At 35.9% G+C, this 22,906-nt stretch overlaps 1 protein-coding gene across 1 annotated transcript; it reads right to left on the bottom strand.

Moving 5' to 3' along the window:
• Window positions 1-115: 115 nt before the first annotated feature.
• Window positions 116-15,863, bottom strand: otop1 (otopetrin 1). Its single transcript, XM_039751486.1, has 6 exons — window positions 15,071-15,863; window positions 13,452-13,588; window positions 12,832-12,890; window positions 12,251-12,381; window positions 5,888-6,810; window positions 116-339 (listed from the first exon to the last, which is right to left on the bottom strand). The coding sequence occupies exons 1-6, from the start codon at window positions 15,438-15,440 to the stop codon at window positions 169-171; spliced, it is 1,791 nt and encodes a 596-aa protein (XP_039607420.1). The 5' UTR covers window positions 15,441-15,863; the 3' UTR covers window positions 116-168.
• Between the last annotated feature and the right edge of the window lie 7,043 nt (window positions 15,864-22,906).

The following is a 22,906-nucleotide window of genomic DNA, read 5'->3' as shown; positions in this document are numbered from 1 at the left end:
TATAAAAAAAAATGGGACAGAACATACATTTTGAAATATAAAGAAATCCATTAATCCATTTTTCTTCATTAATATATACATTGTAATACATGTATTAAAATGATAAAATCAGATTTTTATATTAAAATCATATAACTTACATAATTTAATTTGTGTTTCTATTCCCATTTAAACTTTTACAAACACCTCAAAAAGTGAAGCAACTGAATGCATGCGATAGAACAGATTTAATGGCATTGCAATATTAACTACTGTACTCCATGCTGAGAAGCCAAATGTGTTTTCTTCCAGTCCATTATCATATTGTGGGCGACATCCAAATGCTGCCAGGATCCATAACTAAAGGAAAAGTAAAATAATTAATTAAAAATAAGTAGCTAATATCTTGGCTGTCTACTCAACATTTCTCATTTATATACTGTGTATGTATATATATAATTTTTAAATAATTTATCTGTCCATCTGTTTTGTAGATCCAGTTATTAAAGGTACGGTTGTAAAGTACTATCTGACCACTTGAAAATGAATAATAATATCAGAAGATGTAGCATTTGAAACTAAGTGCTATAACTTCCACATGAATATGTTGCAAATAATTAATTTTAAAATTATTTAAAAAAATTGTAAATATTATAAAAATGATAAAATGTTGTGATCTATCTGATTACAAAAAAATATATTTGAGCTGAACCTTGTAGTTCTGTAGGGGAGTTTAAGAGCTTTAAAGATGTAAAAACGTATTCAACAATGATAAAAAGCTAAGAATATTTAAACTGTAAGTTTTTCTTCCAATGTGAATTTTTGCTTCTATGTATCTGTTGTATCAGGTTGTCTAAACCACATAATATAGGAAGTCTTTGTAAACAGTAAATCTTGCAATTAGTGAAGAGCGAACCCCATTGAGCTCACTTTGCGGTGAGTTCAGTGAAATCACAGAAATGTTTGGGAACTTCACCAAACCTGGCTAAATGCATTAAAGTCAATGAGGAAGTAGTAACTGGACTCGGTTGGAGTGGATTATAATGATGCAATGGTGTTTTCAGTGCCCCATGGTCTAGGAATGAGACTCTCAACTATGCTGGACAGATTATTGTGGATAAAATATGATCTGAGTTATGGGCCAGTAGTGCTAACAACTATGTCAACCTTACCTTAAAAACAAAAGACACAGACAGAGCAATAACCATAAGCAAAATATAGAAAACAGCCTCAAACTGCCACAAGGGCAAGCCAATCTTGAAGTCCTGGCAGCCATGCACCAACTTCTTATAAGGGAAGGAGCTGTGATGTGGCACAGAGAAAAAACAAACCTTAAAAGCCGTGGAATAATAATAATATTAATGAAATATGTATTACTATTTACCAGGCCTTTTCATCTTACTGATGCAAGAAAAAAGTGCCAGGTATCTTCACAATTACAGCCGATGCAGATATCACATCATTTTTGTTTCCAGTCTATGCAGATACTTTGCCTTTTTTTATTTCGTCACAAAAACAGAAACTTCTTCTAAATATTAATAATAATATTTAGTTATTATTATTTCACAGGGTCTCATGTGTTTTCAGAATCGGGAATGTGTTGAGTTTCATTAAGAATTGTTTTAACTAGATGCCATGGCACATGGCTAATTGTGCATGCAATCAGCTCCTACCCTCTTTCTTTATATGGACCCTGAACACAGTGCTGGGACTAAAATATCAGTTTGTATTACATCGTATTGGAAATTCCCTGTTTGAGCTTTAGAGTACCGGAAGATAATATTTGGTACAGTATGTACCAAAACACCTAGAGATACTGTGATAAGAGAGATCAGAGTTATATACTCAGGGACCTGTGCCTGTCATTCACTACCTGATCTGTTGTACATAAAGAAGAGCATAATGTGCTTAATCCAGCAGAGAACATACAATGTAAAAGAAATCTATGCAGAGCAATAAAGTATTTTCATAATATTCTCATTATGGTAAGCTAATGTACCCCTCAAATGAAAATACTGTTTTTTTTTTTGTATTAATCAATGCAGGGTGCAAATCCAGCTGGAGTAGTGATATCACACAGATCTGGCAGCAATGTAAAATGTGCCCAAAAGATGTATGGTAATGGTATGCATGCATGAAAGTTCTGTGCCTGGCTGCTACAACTCTGTCATGTCATGTCTCTGGCTTTGCAAAGCAACATGGGGACTGGAAAAAAAAGTTCATCTAAGCCAGCAAAAAAGTCCATTTCCAGGAAAATATCTGGTGAACAAGGTCACCCATGGACACAGAATATTTGCTGCAAAAAGAATGTTGGGGAATTTTGCCAATAAATGCTCCTTCAAAGAATAAACTTGCTGCTGCAAAAGGGCAGTCAAGCAAGAAGAATTTAAAAATTTCAAAATGGTAAAATGGTCATTTTCTGAACTAACTGCATCCATAAAATGCGCATCCCTTGAACCACTGGGGGTCTTTAATTCAAAAACTTGTATTTATATTGTATGACAATTAGACATTGGACAGAAAGGGGCTAGTAGTATTTCCATAGCACTGACAAGCTTTAAAAATTTGGTAGCTTCAAGAACATGTAGGATCAATGAGTAGCAGGAAGAACAAAGTCACGGAGACTTATGCCATGACATGAATGAGTTGCAGCAATGTAACTTTAAGAGACTGAACACCAATACACCCATTGTCTATAGCAACTGCTGAAACATCCAGGTCATATGGTGTTTTGTCACATTCGTTTGCTTTGCTTCTGCTTTTGACACTTTAAGAATGTTAAATCTATAATGACTAATAATAATAATACTCTCCTGCTTGCCTTATTTTGCTCTGTCTTATCACCAGGACTTTAAGAAATAGGAGGAGATGCCCTCCAATAGCGAGACTGAAGCACAGTAGCCGTCAATTCTAGGTGAAGTCAGAACACAGTCCCAGGTTCAAATGCATTGCAACTGCGAGCTGTGTCTCCTTTTCAGATGAGTGAGATCAAGGATTAAAGGGCAAGAATTGGGTTTGGGTCTACATAATAAAGAATTTGGGCATGGTAATAAAAGAATCTATATTTTAGAATAGGATCACCACAAAACCCTTCCAAAGTAAATCATCCTTCTTATTTTTGGGCATGGAATGAACTTTTTTAATGGTTGCAGAAAAAGGTTAGTAAATTTACATTATAATGCATAAAATATATCCATTACATAAGTGTATGTAAGCATGAATAAAATCAAATAATAATTGTAAAGCATTTGTCACAAATAACTTTCTGAATGTACACCTCCAGAAGACCTATAAGGCCTCTGTAAAATGGGATTATTTCAATATATGTTTGCCTTTAATTAATTAGCTTTGTTAATTATTATATACACAAAACAGACATTTTTAAATGGGACTGATATTCTAAATTTTCAGTTTCAAGACGTTCAGATGACTAACTTTCTTAATAAAAATCTATTAACTTGGAAAAAAAGAGGGTGGAAAGATGCATTAAAAACTTAACTGAATCATACTAAGTGATACTGGAAAATGTCAGGGATCAACAAAACTGTTTTGGTAATGATAAAACCTCTCTCAATAGCAGATTTCAGCTTTGAGAAACGAGTAACAGTTAGTACGGAAACGCATCATGCTTTCATGTTCTATCTTTTATGTCTCTTCCAGCTCTACTTTCAAATGCTTTTCCATTCTGAGGCCCTGGGGTAGGGCCTTAAGTAAGGTGGGTGCATATACTTTTCACTTTATTAATTTTTCCTCAAAAATAAACAGGGTTTAATTATTTTTGGGTAGAGTGTATTCAGTGATTTTGTAACGTGAAGTATCTTAATTTTGTTTTGTATTGTATATCTAATGTGGTTTGAAATGGTGTTCATTATAAAACAGTATTCACGAAAGGAGTGAAATTTAAAATGCCTCAAAGGATAAGATTGGCATTTTTCAATTCAAAGTTATTTCTTGACAATCATTGTATGTATTAGTTTGCCACATGAAATTGTTTCTTAAATTGACACATATTTCACAAATTTTAAAAATAACTAGCCCATTCGTACATTTAATAATGGACCTTATGGATACCAGGGTCCTATTATAAAGAAGAGCCTTAAAACTTACCGAATATATCCAAAAATGTTATCAAGTATTGATTTGTTTTAAGATTACACACATATTGCAAAACAGCATAACCATTTTGTTTTAAAATGGTAAAAATGCAAAAAGCAACCCAGTGACGTGAGATTCACCCATTTAAAAGAAGAACGGCTGTGCATTTCACATCACCAGCTACCCTGACTGTCTTCCTCCATTGCACCCTTTCAGCCCCAGGGCTGTAGATTCACATCAGAAAGTAATTGCTAAGCTCTTTTATTGACATTGAATATTGATGCCCAGACACGAATTGACGTCTTTGTTCTGTAAATTACTAGACAATGATAACTGTAAAGGGTACACTTACAATCACTATTTTATTTCAATACAGAGATGCTTTTTTCTTTCGCAAAGTTACTGCCTGCTGCCAAGGGACTGATAATGTATGTAAGTGCTTCAGTGGGAGAGGGTGTGCACATAGCATGCAGTCAATTAACAAGAAGTAAATAGATGCTGCAGGCATATATCCATCCACCTTCCTAACCCACTTATCTTGGTTAGGCTCACAGAGCAGCTGGAGCCTATGCCAGCAAACAAGCAAGCCAAGAACAACACCCGGACAGGGTACCAGTCCATCACAGGGCAAACAAACACACACACGCACACACATATACACACACAATTTAGCCAATATAGCAATTTCAATTCACCTAAGTTTAACCAGGCTGAAGATCAGAAAGACCAATACAGATAGGCATAGGCAGAAGGGTAGCTCATGGCTGTCATACCTGCCTCACAGCACCAGGGTCTGAATGAGTTTTTTATTTTTTCCCAGTGTATTGATTTGTACGACTACCTGTCAGTGAGTTTACTCACTCAAACATATCATCATCAGTTCGTTTATTGCCATATCCTCATTAAGACCGATTCATCAAGCATTAAAAAAGTCGATAGTGGATTTGGGGTGCATTAATCTGCTCTATCATACACTCTGCCTTTTTCATTTCTGAGTATTTTTATCATGCATAATGTGGCACAGCACACCACATAAACTGCGACATGCATGTGGCCTGGTTCTTTCTAAGGCTTTTATTAAAAGGAAAATGCAGTGGAAGTTCACTTCAGGTATTTTTTAATTGTAAAAAATATAATGATACTCATGTGCTCCTTCAACTGTGTTGTCACTTGGCCTGAATCTCATTTTGTAGGCTATGTAAAATAACAACACAGAATGTAATGGACAAAACATTGGGACCAGTAAAGAAAAGTAATTATACGTCTGTATGTTGTTACAAGCCACGGCAGAACTTAACTGCTGAAGAAACAGAACAGCAGAAGCAAATACAGAATAATAAGCAGAATATAACTTGGTGCTGGGGCTTGTTGGGGTTGTCACACCCACGATGGTGACTGTGAGCAGACAAGTGAACAGGAAATGTATTCTTACCACAAGAAAAATAGTTCCAAAAATCTGTGATAAAATAATCATTTCTAGTTTCCTTTCTTTTTATTATCACACAAATACACGCTGATGGTATATTTTCCTACACCTAAACATTTGCTGCTTTAAGGTTCACATATTTGGTAAGTTTTAAGACTTTATCACTCACGTATGGACCCTGATACCTTTAGCCCCATTGCAAGATATTCTGAGAATTTCCAAAAATGCTTCACTGTAAAACACAATTTTATGTGGCAAAATAGTATAGATCATGATTGTGAAGAAATAACCTTGACTTAAAAAATACCAAACTTATCCTTAACACTGATTCTTATTTTTCTGTGCTTATGATTTAAATCATTAAAAAGTAAAAAATGGCTTTCTTACTGATATGTTGCACATAAACAGAAATATTGCAATGTTCTTTACAATTTTCCTCTTCTTGTTTAGCTTTTGTGTCGACTTCTGGGGAAGTGAAATGGATTCTTCTGAGAGCCTATTATTTTGGATATGCTCCTGTTTTTTATTTTCTTCATCACTGTTCACAGAGGCACATTCTCGTTCCTGGCTTTCAAATGCTGCATTGATTATGCCAGAGAATGAAGGAGCCAAAGAAATGTTTGTCGAAAGAGACAAGCCTCCCGAAACAGAAAATATCTCTGTTATTGGTCCATCTGTTTCATCTTCATTATTATCAGCTTTTCGATGGAGGGATTCAATAATGAAAAGGTTCTGAATGTACTTTTCAAAAATAAGTAGCAGAGAATAAAAAAAACTAGTCCATCTGTACTTTGGAGAAGTGCTTGTGGATATAACTGATATTATACTGCACCATGACATAAGCCATGAACCAGTAGCCGTGATAAACAGAAGTTCAGAATCTAGTTTTCTTGAAGGTATCTTTGAATAGTCCATTGGTGCATTATCAGATCTGTAGATCAGCAGGCCAATGCTCCCTGCTGTACACATAAAAAATAAAATAATAATACCATAGCAATAAAACATATTGAGTGCAGACTCTCTAGCTTCAACTGAGTCTCCCACCTGGATGATATACATCACCAGCACTCCAATTGAACTTGAAAATGCAATTAGTCCCATCACTGGGCCAACGATAAGGCCAGCAATCCTTATCACAACTTTTATTTTTCTTTGATATTCAATGGTGCGGCCAATGTTCTTCCACATAACAAAAAGTATAACAGACACAAAAATGTGGTACTCAATGTTGAATGGATAAAGATAGTACAGACTGTGCAGGAAAATAGTGCAGGCTTTTGTGGTGCAATTACAGTAAGGTTCTCTATTACCTGAAAAAGATAAAAAGAAGACAAAAATATATTTGAATTCATAATCAGAGATCCAGAAATCACAAGAAGAATGTGTACAGTATATGTTCAAGGAAAACTTGAAAAATGTTAACCATATGTAATTCACATTATTTGTTAATCTGTAGCCCAACGTTGCCAGGATAGACACTGATTCCTCAATATCTAGAAGTGTACAACAAGGTAAGAAAATCAATGCATTGGTGGATAATGTGCTCTTGATATACTTCCCAGCTTTTTAAGAGTTGTGTTTTTTTTCAAAGGTATTATTACTCTAAGAACATTTTACACTCCATGTTAAGACTGATCATTAATTTAAAAATGTTCCTCAAAATCCATTGTAACTAGATGTGTAAAGTATCACATTAAATCCTTTATAATCCGCATGCTCTCCGACTCGCTTGTTAATCACTAAGTGCTTTTTAAGCTGTTTACCTCTTGCACGAGCAGTGGAGACAGACACGGAATACATAAAATTCATGTCACGACAGTCTCTGAACATGTAGAATACTACAGTTTACACTTGAGTTTATGTCATTTTCATGATAAAATGCACTAATATTGTGCAATTATATTTTACAGACAAATTATGTTACTTTAAATATTTTAAACTGTTAACAATACAAATTTTTAAGCTGATAGTTTTTCTATGTTCTTTAAAAGTTTAGAAGAATTTGTGTTCTAAGGTTGCACTTTTTTTTAATGAGTCATTTTCTGTGCTGAGGTTGTTTATTGTGAGAAAGAAAGGGAAAGACATGAATTTGGGTTTAGTATGTTTGGTAGAGACTGTATGGCTGCAATAAAAAAAAAGAAAAAAAAAATACTCAGGACAATATCTATTGAATTCAAGGCCCGTCTGTGCCCGTCATCTCATGAACCCAACACTTGAACATTATTTAAATTAATTCAGTGGACTGTAACTGATACCCGTTCAAACTTGCAGCCTCGTGGAGTCACATCCACTGTAAAGGTCATCTGCTACTACTAAAGACTTTTCACAGGTATTGTGCCAAACAGCCTGAGAGTTCCCACTGTGTCTTCCATGGGCCAATTTAACAGTGTGTCAAAATGAAAGAAACGGCAAGTTTGGCAGTAGGTGGCTACTGGGTGATAGCAGGTATCCCTGGCATGCATACCTCTTGACACGTGCAACTAATTCTCAGAGAGCAGCCAAAAAACAATTTAATAAGTACACAAGCAAACCCACAGCCTGATGGCATGCAAGGGATGGGTATAGGCAGAACTATATGGAAACTGCACTTTTGCTGTCTTCATAAATTGTCAGGTCTTCACCTTAGGGTTGCTGTGCTGTGATTGTAATGTGCACAATTTTACAGACCATTGTTGCTGGAGCAGGTGTACCTCTGCCCAGTTAAGAAGAGGAAGGAAGGAAGGAAGGGCGAAGGTTAGAAATGTCAAGATTCCTGATCCTAGATCAAAGGGTGCATACCAGGCTTTATATAGTAATTTTATTTTGCCCATCAATTTCTAATTAAGAGACTTTGCTAGCTCTTCATAATACTTGACATATTCCATATATATATGAGAAGTGTGCACTATCTTAGGGAGTGTGGGAGTTTTTAATAAAACTGGAATTAATTTACTAATCATTGATTTAAAGACAGTGACAAAATAACATTATATAAGTTAAAAATTTATATGAACAATATATAAAATGCTACCAGACAGTCCTGGTGCAGCCTGAATTTCTGAAAAGAGAGTAGTTAGGATGTAATGTGCACGTTTATTTTCTTTCCTGTCTCTTTCCACATTGGCTTTTTGTCGCTGTTCCCAAATGCCTTAGTAAAAACCAATGCTCTGCATTTATGGAAAAAAGAACAAGCTTTTCTTCTAGAAAAATATGGTTTTATTTTGTGTTACAAATAATAGGTGTCCAATTCTGTGCTTATTTACATAATCTCTCTTAATGGCATATTAAATATTATTATTGTGAATTTCCCCTTGGGATTAATAAAGTATCTATCTATCTATCTATCTATCTATCTATCTATCTATCTATCTATCTATCTATCTATCTATCTATCTATCTATCTATCTATCTATTTATCTATCTATTAAAGTATGTTCTGTTTACTACCTACAGCTTTTCACAACTTTATTTCAACTTACTGAAGGACTAAAAACATCACTCTCTAATGAGAGCAACATCATTCGAATGTTTTTCAGTTGACTTGTGATTCTTTTTGTAGACTACTTTGGGGCAAGGTTAACAAAGTAGCACATTTTACTCACTCATAAAGTGGTGGGGTAAGAAGGGTTTGGAGAAATTCAGAAAAGTTATTTGAATGTTACATACATGCGCCATAAATCTTCTCTTTACTAAGATTAATTGTTTTTAGAAAATACCCTAGATGAATAATGTATTACAAATGAATCATGCTCAAAACAGAAATAACACTATGGTATTATATTCAGTTAAAATCTGTGTCAACAGTGTCTAGTCAGAGGAGGAATCCTTTAGCTTCATCATGTCTCTCAAGCTGAAATGGCATGTAAATCCAAATTTCTATGACATTTTATTTGCTTATTGTTAAACACAACTACTCCAAACACACATGAACAGTTTATTTTCAAACTCACATAATCTAATTTAGGGTTGCAGGAGATGGGATCCTATCCCATCAGCTCTAGACATAAGGCTGAAACCAAACTTGAACAATGTACCAATCCATTGCAGGACACACACCCACCTACCCACTCACTCTAGGGCAAATTTAGGGTCACCAATTAACTATACCAGTGAGTCTTTGGAGATCTGAGAGGAAATCCAACAAGACATTCTAGAGCACAAGCATACTCTGCATGGACTATGACTGTCTGTGGAGTTTGAAATAAGGATGCTAGATCCATAATGATACACATCTATCCACAGCAACCCTACCCGAACTATAAAAACACAAATACACTGCAGTTATTACACCATTATTACAATTGTTGTTACAGTATTTTTTTAAGTCATTTACTTTTATTTTAAAATATTCTTCTTATTTGATAAGATACACACCATGGTTTATACACTATTGGCCAAAAGTACGTGGATGCATCTCCAAACTACTGAGTTCCAGTGTTTCAGCCACACTAAGAACATAGCCATGCAAACTCCATAGACAAGCATTGGCAGTAGATTGGGTCATACTGAAGAGCTCAGTGACTTTAAATGTGGCACTATCATAGGATGCCACCTTTGCCACAACTCAGTATGTGAAATTTTTGCTCTGCTAGATTTGCCCTGGTCAACTGATATTATTATGAAGTCAAAGTGTCTAGGAACAACAACAGCTCAGCTACAAAGTGGTAGACCACACAAACTTGCAGAGTGGGGCCGCCAAGTGCTGAAGCACACAGTGTGTAAAAAAACAACTATCCTATGTTGCATCACTCATAGCAGAATTATAAAACTGCATCTGGAAGCAACAACAGTATTGCTAATCATACGCTGGAATGCTGTTAAGCACACCACCATTGAACTTAATTTAAACCTTAATTGAAATGTTAATATGAAACCAATTAACTAAACCTTCACTTAAATGAAATTTATAAATACGGTTTGCTTTTTCCTTTGCACTGGGCATCAAGTGCCATATTACAAACTGGCTAAAAAAGCACTTTCTTTTCACATTCCGTAAGGATACTAAAAAGATTTGCTGAATAGACAGGAAAAATAACCTATAAAATAAGGTTAACTTCTAAACGTCTTTCTACTTTGCAATCAGTGTGCCGATTAAGGACTTATCCTTGTCACCCGGAAAGACCAAAGACTCCATTCAGATGAAATTGCTTTATTCTCTAAGGATAACATATCATAGAAAAAGAATGCAATCAAACAGCTTGACATTAATACCCTGCTGTGAGTATTACTTATAACATTTGGGCTAACGAAAAATTACACTGTGCCTAAGTCTCTACAAGAAATACACTGTCCAAACAAGTTCAGAGAATACTTAATAAGTAGAATATTGCACTTTTTTTGTGGCTATTTAAATTATATAAAACATGCCTTTAAATTTTAAAGGCTAGGTAATTTTATTATCCCTGGCAGATTTACTAATTCATGCAGTAACACCAACTACTGTACATCTCAAGAGCAAATAACTAGCAAATGTGGAGTGCGAAAGAGTTGCTAGAAAGTTGAACTTTAAACCACAAATTTGCTGGTTCAGTCATCTTCTCTGACTGACTTATGTGATCTTGAGCAAGACACTTAACTGCCTATGCATGCTCCAACTATTAAAATATAAGAGCATAAGAGTAGATGTTATGAGAACAGGCTATTAATCCCTACAGAGGTCTTCCTTCCCTGTTCATTTTACTTTTGCAAATTATCAAGTCAAAGATTTGAAGATTCACAAAGAACATTTTTCTGCTACAGTGTTTAACATATCAATAGAATTTTTTTTTACTGTTTGCCCTTATCCAGTTTCCGTCTATGTTCCTGTGTTCTCCTTGAGAAAGTTATTTTAAAATTACACCTGACATCCACTGTACTTTTGTATTCTTGACTTTTAACACTTCTGTCATGACACCTCTTTATGTCTGCTTGCATAAACTGAAAAGACCCAATTCCTTCATTGTTTCTCTATAATTCATACTCTATTTACTGATTACGTTTCGATAGTTCATCCATCTGTCCATTTACTTTATCTGCCTAGACCAACATAACCGAAGCCTAGACCAGCAGCAATGGGTAAACACTGCATTGAACACTTGCTCACACATTACCACTCATAAAAGATCAGTTTTCACAGCCACTTAGCCTAATGCCGATGCATTTAGGAAATGCAAAAAATGGAAACATCCCGCAGACAGTGTCCAGGCTGAGAAATGATCCTGGTCTTAGGCATTAGAACTGATGATGGCATCATCAAGCTACACGCAACTCAATGATTATTAAAAAAAAGAAACAAGACAGTCAAAAAGTACAATGTGGTATTCACTCTGAGTAAGAGCACAAATAGTCTAATAAAAAATGTCATATATGAAATTATATTCAGTCATTTCATTTATAAAGAGCATCTAGTGTGTGTGAAAAGTAATGGACATCTCAATTTTAAAAATAAAAATCAAGTGTAATTTTAAACAGATTTTTTTTAAAACAAAAAAGATATAAAATAGGTTATAAAATTCTGCACATGATAAAGATAAAATCGATTTATAAATGAGTTTGATGTAAATTGTTCATTAGAATGTCATAATATATCAGACATTTATTGTGTGTTCTCTCTCTCTTTTTAGCTCTTGCTTAGAGATCAAATATTGCAGCCACATAATATAAGAAAACAATAAATGTCCTTGTGCCCTGTGAGAACAGGACTGTGCTACTAGTGATTACTTCTTTATCAGGTAACCCCACATGTTCTCTTTACAGCTGTGCTGCTAAATCAGCTGCTTACGTTTTCCTTACCTAATGTCATGTTTCCAATGCCAAGATCTACTTGTCTTTTTTGATAACTTTGCAAAACATGATCTGCCTCTGTCACGACACCATTGCACCACAAAAGTAAGTTTGTAAAGACTGCGTGAATAACGCCAAACCTGTAAGATGAATTTTAAAATTTACACATGTAAAATGTTACTCTCCAAAGCATTTTAGTTAATAAATAAATAAATAAATAAATAAATATGTAAGAAGAAAACACTATCAAGTAGAAGTTTGTTCTCTCTCTTTTTGGCCATTTATTATAACAGCCTTTATCTTTATATTTGGGTTTTGAAAAAGCATTTGGCAGAAACTGAACTGCTGATGGCATTTAGGTTTATAGATAAATGTACAATCCAATATAGTTATGATCGGTAATTTACAATTACAATTTACAAACAATAAATCTTTTGGGTTTACTTATAAGCAGCTGCAGTATATCTATCTAGAAATTTTCGACACTTTTTTTTACAAATTGCAACGGTTATTAAAAATTATTTACATAAATGTACAGTAGCAAAGTTATTGCTTCTGAGTGAAATTTCATATTAGAAAACAGCACATACCTTTCAAAATTTTCATAGGTCTTGATTATATCCTTAACATGAACCCATATGAAGTATACCTATTGCAAAAGAGTTTTGTGAAAAATAGATTAACAAATAATATTTTATTTTATAAAAGCATGTGATCATTTTAAAATTAAAAGGATGTGCATAATTGTTCTGATTTCAGCACAATCTATAAAGGTATTTACAGAACAATAAGCATTTTGTTTTAAAAAGTGGAACATAACTTATAGAACTGCTATTGCCAGATGTAGTTTGCCGAAGTCAACATTCATTTGCTGTCTGTCCTTTTACTAATTAGTAAAATATGGTTGAGCACATAATGCTCACTTCACATATTAATAAGCAGAACTGCTTCAGTAAGGAAGCCCATTCTTTACCGACGGCACTCCTATTGCATTTGCGAGACTAAGACATGAAGTTCGAGCAGAGCACGCCAGTGACTCGGCATCAAACGACATGGTTCAGGGCACAATGACAAGTCGGTGTTGTTGATACTTCGCATTGCAGCTCACTTCCTAAGTGGACTTTTGTATCTGCTAAGAGTGTCCATTGTATTTCGCGCAGCACCACGGAGGTTTAGGACAGCTAAATCGCGATCGTCCTTTGCTCCTTACCTGGGATATTGTATGAACTGCGTGAACCGCCGGGAAAACTCCAATCACCGGTGACAAGCATTGTTCATATCCGATAAAATATCCAATGTGAAATGCATCCATAATCAACGAAAGTATCGCTAGCAGCGTTAGACCACCTTGAAAAATGTAACAGCAAAAACAGTCATTATTAATTATACATTCATCTCAAGCGTGTTAATAAATACTGTGACATAAAATGGCAATAAAATAAATCGATTATTTTACAAACCGGACGTTTAAGCGCTGCCTTGGCAAGCTTTCTGAAACATATCATGATTAAAAAAATACAATAAAATGTTTGCCCTGGTGCGCCAGGCTGCACTCTCAAGCTACAGGGAACTGCAAGGTGGGCGTCGCCGTGGCGGCCCCCCTCTTACCTGCTGATGTGTACCTCCCGTGTCAGTACATCATGAACATTAATGTTAATGTGTTTGAGTATACAATATGCTTTTTATATAAAAAACATATGCACATATGTCACAACACTTGTATCAATAAATATTGTATATGTCGAATAGAATTGGTTGCCGATTATTGCACGTTTTGAAAAGTCATTTACGTTACACGTGCGTTCAATTTGTGAGTGCAGATAGGCACGGTAACAGAAACGGGCGCTCTGCCGGCGTATTAATGGATTAATAAACTATGACTGTACCAATGAATGAATGAATATGATAGATAGATAGATAGATAGATAGATAGATAGATAGATAGATAGATAGATAGATAGATAGATAGCAGTAAACGGTCATCAAACTGCAATCCATGACAGTCAGCTCAATGTTTAGCCGTTCGAATTTGAAATTAGTTGATCTCTTAATAATTCGTAGTTGATAATAAAATAATAATTTTATTATTATTTAAAACTATATATAGGTATATTACTCGGTCTATTATTGTTCCGCCGTCTTTGTGGGGACGACTACTGGAATCTAACTTTGCCTTCTATCCTATTACGTTCCAGGACCCTGCAAGCAATCTAATCCCCCCACCCCGATCGGTCAATTCTCATTCACTTCATCAGTTAAGTATTTTGACGCTCCACTTCTTCGGTTGCTTGTGTTTATTTTCCAACGTTTCCATGTGATGCAATCCCTTACCTATTTTATAATCCTTAATTATTTTTGCGTTCATTGAGAAATTGTGTCTGGTGAAAGATGGCATGAAATTTTGACTAAAATCTGCAATGTTCACTGGTTATAAAATCAATGTTTATGATCCGTTTCTGTTAATTTTATATTCTTTCAAAACTTCAAGTAATGGAGTTTGCGACGGCCTGCTAAGTTAAAAATGACCCATTTTGTACTAAGACGGAACACGATGGGGATGATGTGAGTGTTTAAATTAATTGTGTATGCCGCAAAATTTCATTTGAAAAAAAATTATATTACATATTTCTGGTTAGTGTTGTTTTTGCTGTGAAATCTTGAAAGTTTTCAACTGAAATGCATTTTCTGTTTCTTTTAAAATAGCCCAAAACTAAAAACTATACTTAGCCACTTGTTACAGGGATAAAATGGCGCAAGATAATAACATGGATAAATAAATTAACCGCCACAAAACAACTACATTAATAAACAAATAAAAGAAATCCAAACCTCTTAACCAGCTTGTCCCAGCATGGATATCCTTTTCCGGAGCAGGACACTCGTGCTTCTTTTTCTTTACAATGTACCAGAGCATCCAGAAAAGTTGTACTAACATAACGGCGACAAGAAACGCCAGGACATCCTTCTTATCCACCTGGCTTTCGCTGTTAGAAAGCGCCAACATCAGCGATATGCCAACCAGGAGCAAGTTAACGCCATACTGCCCGCTAAGGATCTCAGCGTTTTTCTTCGGATAATCGTCAAGATAGTTGTTCTTAAAGTTATCGACGCTTTTATTTTCTTGGTCCGATGAGGATGCAGCAGAACCAGGGACGTTCGTGTTAAGGAACATAATATTTAAATCTCCGTTTTGTAACATCGCCTCAAATGTTTTGCGTGTTCGCGGCTTTCGGCCAAATGTATTATTTGATCAGGTGTACAGTACATTTAAATTTAAAGAGACTCTCTAAACACAACATTATCGTATTGTGCCTTTCAAATAATAAGGCATTTAATGACATTAGGAAGTGTCATGTCGCATAGTAGTCCTCAGAATAATGTTAATAGTAACAAAGGTCAGTGTGGCAGCTGATTGTTGGTCGACTAAGAAGCTTCTTCTAAAAGTACCTTGTATCCTCCTCTTTATACCTTCCTCGCTGAGTCACTGAGATTATGCAGAATAGATAGAATTTCAATTGTTCGTTGCTTCAGAGCGCATCCTTAGAAATGACGCATATTTTGACCAAATTAAAAAAGTGATGTATTAGTACACACTGCGTTTGATACAGTTGCTCAACGTTGACTGTTAACCTGTCAGGAGTCACTCAAAAAATAATCCTAGCAAATTCAGCTAAGGAAACAAACTCGTACACGCCCTCTGTATTGATTACAGACATGTCTGTTTTTTTTTTTTCCAGAAGCCTTTTCACAAAACTAAACACAATGCGTGCGCGCAAGAAAATCCTACCGCCTTCGGGGCTGCAAAACAAGCAACGGTAAAATTAGGAAATGTTAGCAGAAGACACAACTAACGAGCGCCCTTCTCTTCTGTAGCTCTCCTTAGGGCGCGATCTCTCAGAAACTAAAGGTTAAGTTGATGTATGGCTTTCCTTAAACCCACTTAGAACTTTCTGCCTCAACCCTGAACGCGTTTTAATAGCCACGAAGTCGCCCAGTGATTTCTCTCATGGTAAGGAATTGACCATTTCCTAAAGACAGCGTCGGGTTACAAAGGTAAAAAAACTACAATGGTTCTTTATGTTTCGGGCTTTGTGGAAAAAATACGACACCTTTGATGTGAACAGTCTCTGCTGAGTCATATGTATTTTATTTTTTTATTAAATTAAAACCTGCTTGGAGAGAGAGAGAACAAGAATATTATTACTAGAGAGTAAGTAAATGTATAGCAAGAGAGTGATAATCATTTGAGTGATAAAGAAGATAAAGTGTGTAATAGATTGATAACGAACTGTAATGACTTTTGTTTCAGGCAAATAAGTAATGTCACTTTTTACTGGCAACATAAACGGCAAGTAATACAAGAAAAGTAAAAGGCGAGTAATGTAAATAGCGCTTGGGATTTTATATATACATTTTTAGCATTGCAATTTATATAGTTGAATAGTATATCAAACCATTTTTAATATATACATTAGCATTGCAATTTATATTCTTGTATAGCTTATCAATGCATTTTTAATATAGAGGATTAAAAATATATATAAACTTCCGCAATGAACTGGCACCCCATATCATACAGGGTTTTTTCCTGACTTGCGAGAATAGGCTCCAGTCCAGCCCACTTTCATGACAAATTATAATTATGATCATTTCAACATGTTATGTGGTATACATCACTACAATACTTTAATTTTTGTTTTTCAGAAAAAAGTCATCAGAGTCATGCATTAGTTAGCACAATTGTCTCAATGATCCAAAACAATCTAACAGTTAAACATAATTTTCAAATTTATGTACAAGAACGACATTGTGCTTGTGTAAAATGCAACACTTTAATCAACAAGCCTGAAAATAGTAATCTTTGTCCACATAGAATTTGTCTGTGTGACTCTTTCCCCACCATTATTTCAGTTTTCCTCCCACATCACCCAAAATGTTTGAGTTAGATTAGTTGTAGACTACAAATTAGGTCCTTATGAGTATTGGAGTGTACATGTGAGAGGACCTGTGGTGAACTGACACCATGGCCTGGTCTGGTTTCTGTCTGAAGTCCTGCCCGTTTGAATTTGATTTAGTGGGTTTGAGAAGGTTATATTTTTAGTAGACCTCATGGGCTACCTCCAGTTCCCATTCTCCAGTTTCCAGTTTCTTCCCACAGTCTAAAGAAATGTAGGTTAGTAGGATTAACAATTCTAAATCGGACCTAGTGTGTGGCTGGTGTGTGTGTTTCAGTGAGTGAGTGTGAGTGTACACCATGCCCAGGAATTGTTCCTGCCTTGCACTTGAAGCTTTCAGGGATGGGCTTATACTTCCCACAGCCTTGCTCTGGATAACCAACTTTAGAAAATAGATGAATGGATACATTGTTAGGTAAAATAAAATTAAACCCCCAACGTAAGTTAATAAAAAGATACCTTGGCCTATTTGGAACACAAATGTTGATCTCTTAAGGTGCTGTGGTGATGTAGTTCTTAGTGATAATACCCTACAGTATATCTCTGGCATCCTGAGTTCAAATGCCAGCCTGGTAATCACTGCTTCCTGTTATGTCTGATACTTTTAGAAATGGCTTCTACTCCTTGTGACCCCAATATCTGCATAAGAGGGTCCAAGGAAATGAACAGAATGAAAAAACAAATGGATTAATATTAGCATCTGTTTTGACCTGTGCTTCAAAGTCTGTGTAGCACTCTTAAGAATACATTAACTGAAACTGAATTCGAAATGTAAATGCCTAGATACATAAGCTTTTATTTTCTCATTACACAAATCACTAAAAAGTATAGCTTGAAATAGCTGTATACAAAACATTTAAATAACTTTACAATCAGCTAGAATGTGGTGAAAGATGAACATATGGGCACTAAAGACATTAACGTATAACAAGATTAGACACATTTGACCATCACCCAGCCCTGTGTGAACATAAAACCACTATAATTTGTCAGGAAACTCTTAAAATGTTGCTTTATCATTAAGAAGGGATTACTATGGTATTTTTACATTGATTTTTCTTTCTGGAATGGTGGCATTATGTATCACATCATGAAGAACTTTGAGAGGCTGGTCCTAAACTATATGAGTCCTCTTGTGGTAGACCATCTGGACCCATGGCAGTTTGCCTCTCAGACAAAGATTGGAGTGAGGATGTAATTATCTATTTGCTCCACCAGGTTTATTCTCACCTGCACAAAGGTGGCAGCACCGTGAGGATTATGTTTTTTGATTTCTCCAGTGTCTTCAGTACCATCCAGCCATCCATGTTAAGTTGTAAACTCAGAGATATGCTGGTGGATGGGCCTATGGTGTCCCAGATAATGGACTACCTTTCGGGCAACCCACAGTTTGTGAGGCTGAAAGATTGTGTTTCTGATACAGATGTGAGCACCACAAGGAACAGTCCTGTCTCTGTTTCTCTCAACTCCATAGACCTCCAACAATAAATATAATTCCAGGTCATGTCACTAAGAGAAATTCTAAGATGATTCTGTACTTAAGAGGTGTATTAAAAAAGAGGATGAGAAAGAGTATAGGAGTCAGATGGAAAACTTTGTTTCTTGGTGCTAAGATGATTCTGCATCTTAACATCAGAAAAACCAAGAACTGGTGATTGTTTTTCGCCACACCAAAGAGCCTCTATGTCAGTTACTATTCAGGGAGTGGATGCAGAGGTGGTTCACTTTCGTAAGTACTTGGGGGTCCACATTAATGACAAGTTTGGACTGGTCTCGGAACATTAAGGTTTGGTTTATACTTTACACTCAGATTGCATATGTGCATGCATCATGGCTGCCATGCGTACCCAGCATTCATTTGATGCATCCTCTGAGCATATCCTTAGAAATTAACGTGTAGTTAATGCAGTACCAGTAAAAAAGCGGGGGAGGTTGATCTGAGTGTGATCAACTCAGAACGTGACGTTAGAGTCTCTGTTTACTGTCAACATGTGGAAAAAGCCGCTTTGCAGATCCTACAGGATCGATGTCTGATGAATGGTTCGACGTGGTGAAGCAAAATGACGACATCCAAATGCATTCTTGGTGCTTTTATATTCAAGTGTTACATAATTCCCAACGTTTTTTTCTTTTTTTGCACCTTCACAACAGCATTAGAATGAACAGCAGCATATTTGAGCCACAGAGAAAAAAAATAGGAACACAATGAAAAGGTTTATTTTGTGATCAAAGTGGAAATTTCGGCTTTAATCTCAAAATGTCTACTTTAATCTTTTAGTTTATTTTATCATTAAAGTAGACTATCTTAAAATCAATCCAGTTGTTAATTGCTATGTGCTTCTGGGTCTTAATCCTGAACTGACAGCAGCAGCAAGCAGCAATCACCACATAGAACACATTAAATGTATGATATTCCAGCTCTCTGCACATGGAATCCTTAGATTTATACTGGGTATCACTTTCATGATGACATGCATTAAAGTATGTATATTACATTTTACAGATAAATTGTTAGCTTAATTTAAATAATACTGTTAATAATAATTATACATGTGGGGGTGGCACTGTGGCAGAGCAGTAGCGTTGCTGCCTTGCATGGAGTCGTGTCCCTGGTGTTCCCTGCCTGGAGTTTGTATGTTTTCTTGGTGGGTTTCCTCATTGTGCTCTAGTTTCCTTCCAAAGACATGAAGGTTTGGGGATTTGGTGATGCTAAAATGAAGCTAGTGTATGTCTGTGTTTGTAATCACCTTGAGATGAGCTGATGCCCTGTCCAGGGATTGTTTCTGCCTTGCACCTGATGCTTGCTGGAATGGGCGCATCCCTGGATTGGTGGTCATTAAACATCCATCCGTTTCAAAGATATTATGGCAAGGTTGCCTTGATATTTAATGGATGTGTCTACAGGAGCATGCGTCATGTCACGTGAAGTATAAACTCGGCCTATGAAATTATATAAGAAGGGAGACACTTTTTCCTTAGGAGACTGCGTTCCTTTAATGTGGGATGTGACATCTTTCATATCTTCTACACTTCTGTGTTGGCCAATGTGATTTTCTACACAGTGGTGCACTGGGCTGGTAACATTACTTCAAGAGAGGCCCACTGAATCAACAAGCTATTTAAAACGGTGGGCTCAGTTTTAGGACACACTCTGGACCCCCATAAGGTGATAGAAAAGGAGCAAACTAAAACCAAACAGTACCATTATGAACAATGTTGCACATCCTCTCTCTGACACACAAACATTGAGTACTTTCAGCCAATGAATTATTTAACAGAAGTGTGACAAGAAACACTACTGAGGCTCCTTTATACCAATGGCAATACATCTGCATAATGCCTCACGGTGAGTGGAGTTTCTTTTTTTGTTTTTTCTGTCCACCCTGGCCATCAGACCTTACTTATTCTATGTTAATTAATGTTGACTTATGTTTATTTTTTATTGTGTGTTCTATTTTTCTATTCATTTTGTAAAGCACTTTGAGCTACATTTTTTTGTATGAAAATGTGCTATATAAATAAATGTTGATTGATTGATTGAAGTCAAAACTTTTCTTTCTTTTTAATTTTCTTGCTTTTCAGTCATTCAGACCTCAATGTGTATGTATATTTATTTATTTTTCTCTCTATTTTATATATTGTATTTATGTATTTAAAGAGCTTCTGTAAAAAGCCAGATTTAATCCTGGGGAAAATATCTAACTATCTATCTATCTATCTAGAAATGGCATAGCAGATTCTTTTGTCTAAGGAGTCTGTTACTTTAATGTGAGTAATGACCACCTGTCCGTGTTCTACAAATCTGGGGTGACCAATGGTGTGCTGGGGCTGTAAAATCACTTCAAGAGAAGCCCACTAAATCAATAACCTGATGAAAAAGGCAGGCTCAGTTATGGGACACACTTTCAATCACCTGGAAGTGGTAGAAAAGGAGAGAATTAAAACAAAACTGAGTGCCATTATGAACAATGCTGGATACTAGACATCCTCTCTCTGACACACAAACTCTGGGTCCTTTCAGCCAATAAATTATTCAGTAGGATTGTGTCAAGAAATGCTACTGGGGGCTCCTTTATACCAATGTCAATATACCTGTATGGTGCCTCCCACATTTTCTTACTTTTTAGTAATTCTTGTGTGTATTTGTGTTATTTGATCTATTTATATAGGAAGCATAAGTGATTGTAAAGCAACTTTACCTGCTTTGGTGCAAATGAAAGTGAGAACAGGTGTACTAGAGAGGCAACAGCAAGTTTTGTAGGTGCTGGCCGCAGACAATTGCTCTCTTCTTTCCTTCCTGACTGATTCTTCTCTAGTTTTGCTAGTTTCCTTTTAACCAGTGGTAGCATTAGGCGGTACCTGCAGCCAATTCAGGTTGAACAGGTAGTCCAGGTCCTCCAGGATGGCACATGAATACTTGCCATTGCATGAAGGTTTGCTGTGTCTCCCAGCACAGTCTCAAGAGCATGGAGGAGATACCAGGAAACAGGCTGGACGGTCAATGAATGGCCTTGTATGAAGTAAAATTTTATTGATTGACTGGGTAATGACATTGCATGTAACACACAAACTTTAGATATAGGACTAGAAATATATATTTTTTAACAATATTAACTTCATGTCGCATAGAGCCAACCAATGCTTGTAATGCTACTATTTTCAGGCTTGTAGATTGAAGTGTTGCCTTTTACACAAACACAATGTCATTCTAGTACATATATTTGAAAATTATTTTTAACTATTAGATTGTTCTACTAGTGATGAAAGCCTTACCTGAAAATTGTCTCCAGTCTTTGCAAAAATGAAATGACAGCACTCCTATCTCCTTCTAGGTATGAATATTTGCTGGGTTCAACTCTGGGATCAGTATCTCTCTTTAGGAGAGTCATTCAATATACAGAAGTGCAGATCAGCATCAGCATTCACCAGTGAAAAGTTTGATCTACAGCTGAAAAATGGATTTCAAGGGCGTGCAGTCTGATGAAAATGGTGTATTAGGTCTGTTAAGCTTTGTCTGCTGACCTTTGACAGCAGGGGAGAAATCCTCAAAAGCCCTGTCACACTAAACTAGGTGCTGGAAGTGATAATCTTCTAGGTGCCAGAACCAGAAGTGATATTCGTCTGGGCAATGGAACCGGAAGTGACATCATCTGTTTCATCTGCTGGTCTGTAGAGATAACAGGAGAAGGTTTAGTGCACCCCGCCAACCCCTGGCCCGGTGTGGAATTACCTTTGCTTGGTTCATACAACATCTTCCTAGTCGCACATGTGTGACAATATAAATATACTGTATATATATTTTTTCTTTACATTTGCACATGTCTGGTTTGACAATAAAACATGTATCTACCTTTTGAAATATGTGGAATCGATGTGTCCGTTATTAACAGACTATGCTTTTCTGACATGGATGCTGGGGTGGAGCCAAGAAAGAAATACTTTAAATTCATTTATTAATTGTCAAATAATGAAGGATTTCAAGAAACACTTGCTAAACTCACTCATTCTTTATCTACATCTCTCTCTACCTTATTCTTTATTCACTAATATTGCTCATTTTGGGGAAACAAACCCCAGGCTGGGTTTGCAACTCATACTGACAAAATCAATTAGGTTTGATATACATAGAGATATGTCTGTGTGGTGACTCACATTTGTCACATCATGATGGAATTGAAAAAAGTAAATAAAAAGGACAAGAAATTTAGCT

This window comes from Polypterus senegalus, chromosome 4 (assembly GCF_016835505.1).
Source record: "Polypterus senegalus isolate Bchr_013 chromosome 4, ASM1683550v1, whole genome shotgun sequence".
Lineage (NCBI taxonomy): Eukaryota > Metazoa > Chordata > Cladistia > Polypteriformes > Polypteridae > Polypterus > Polypterus senegalus.
The sequence above is the reverse complement of the archived record's forward strand: the minus strand, read 5'-3'. Positions and strand labels throughout refer to the sequence as shown.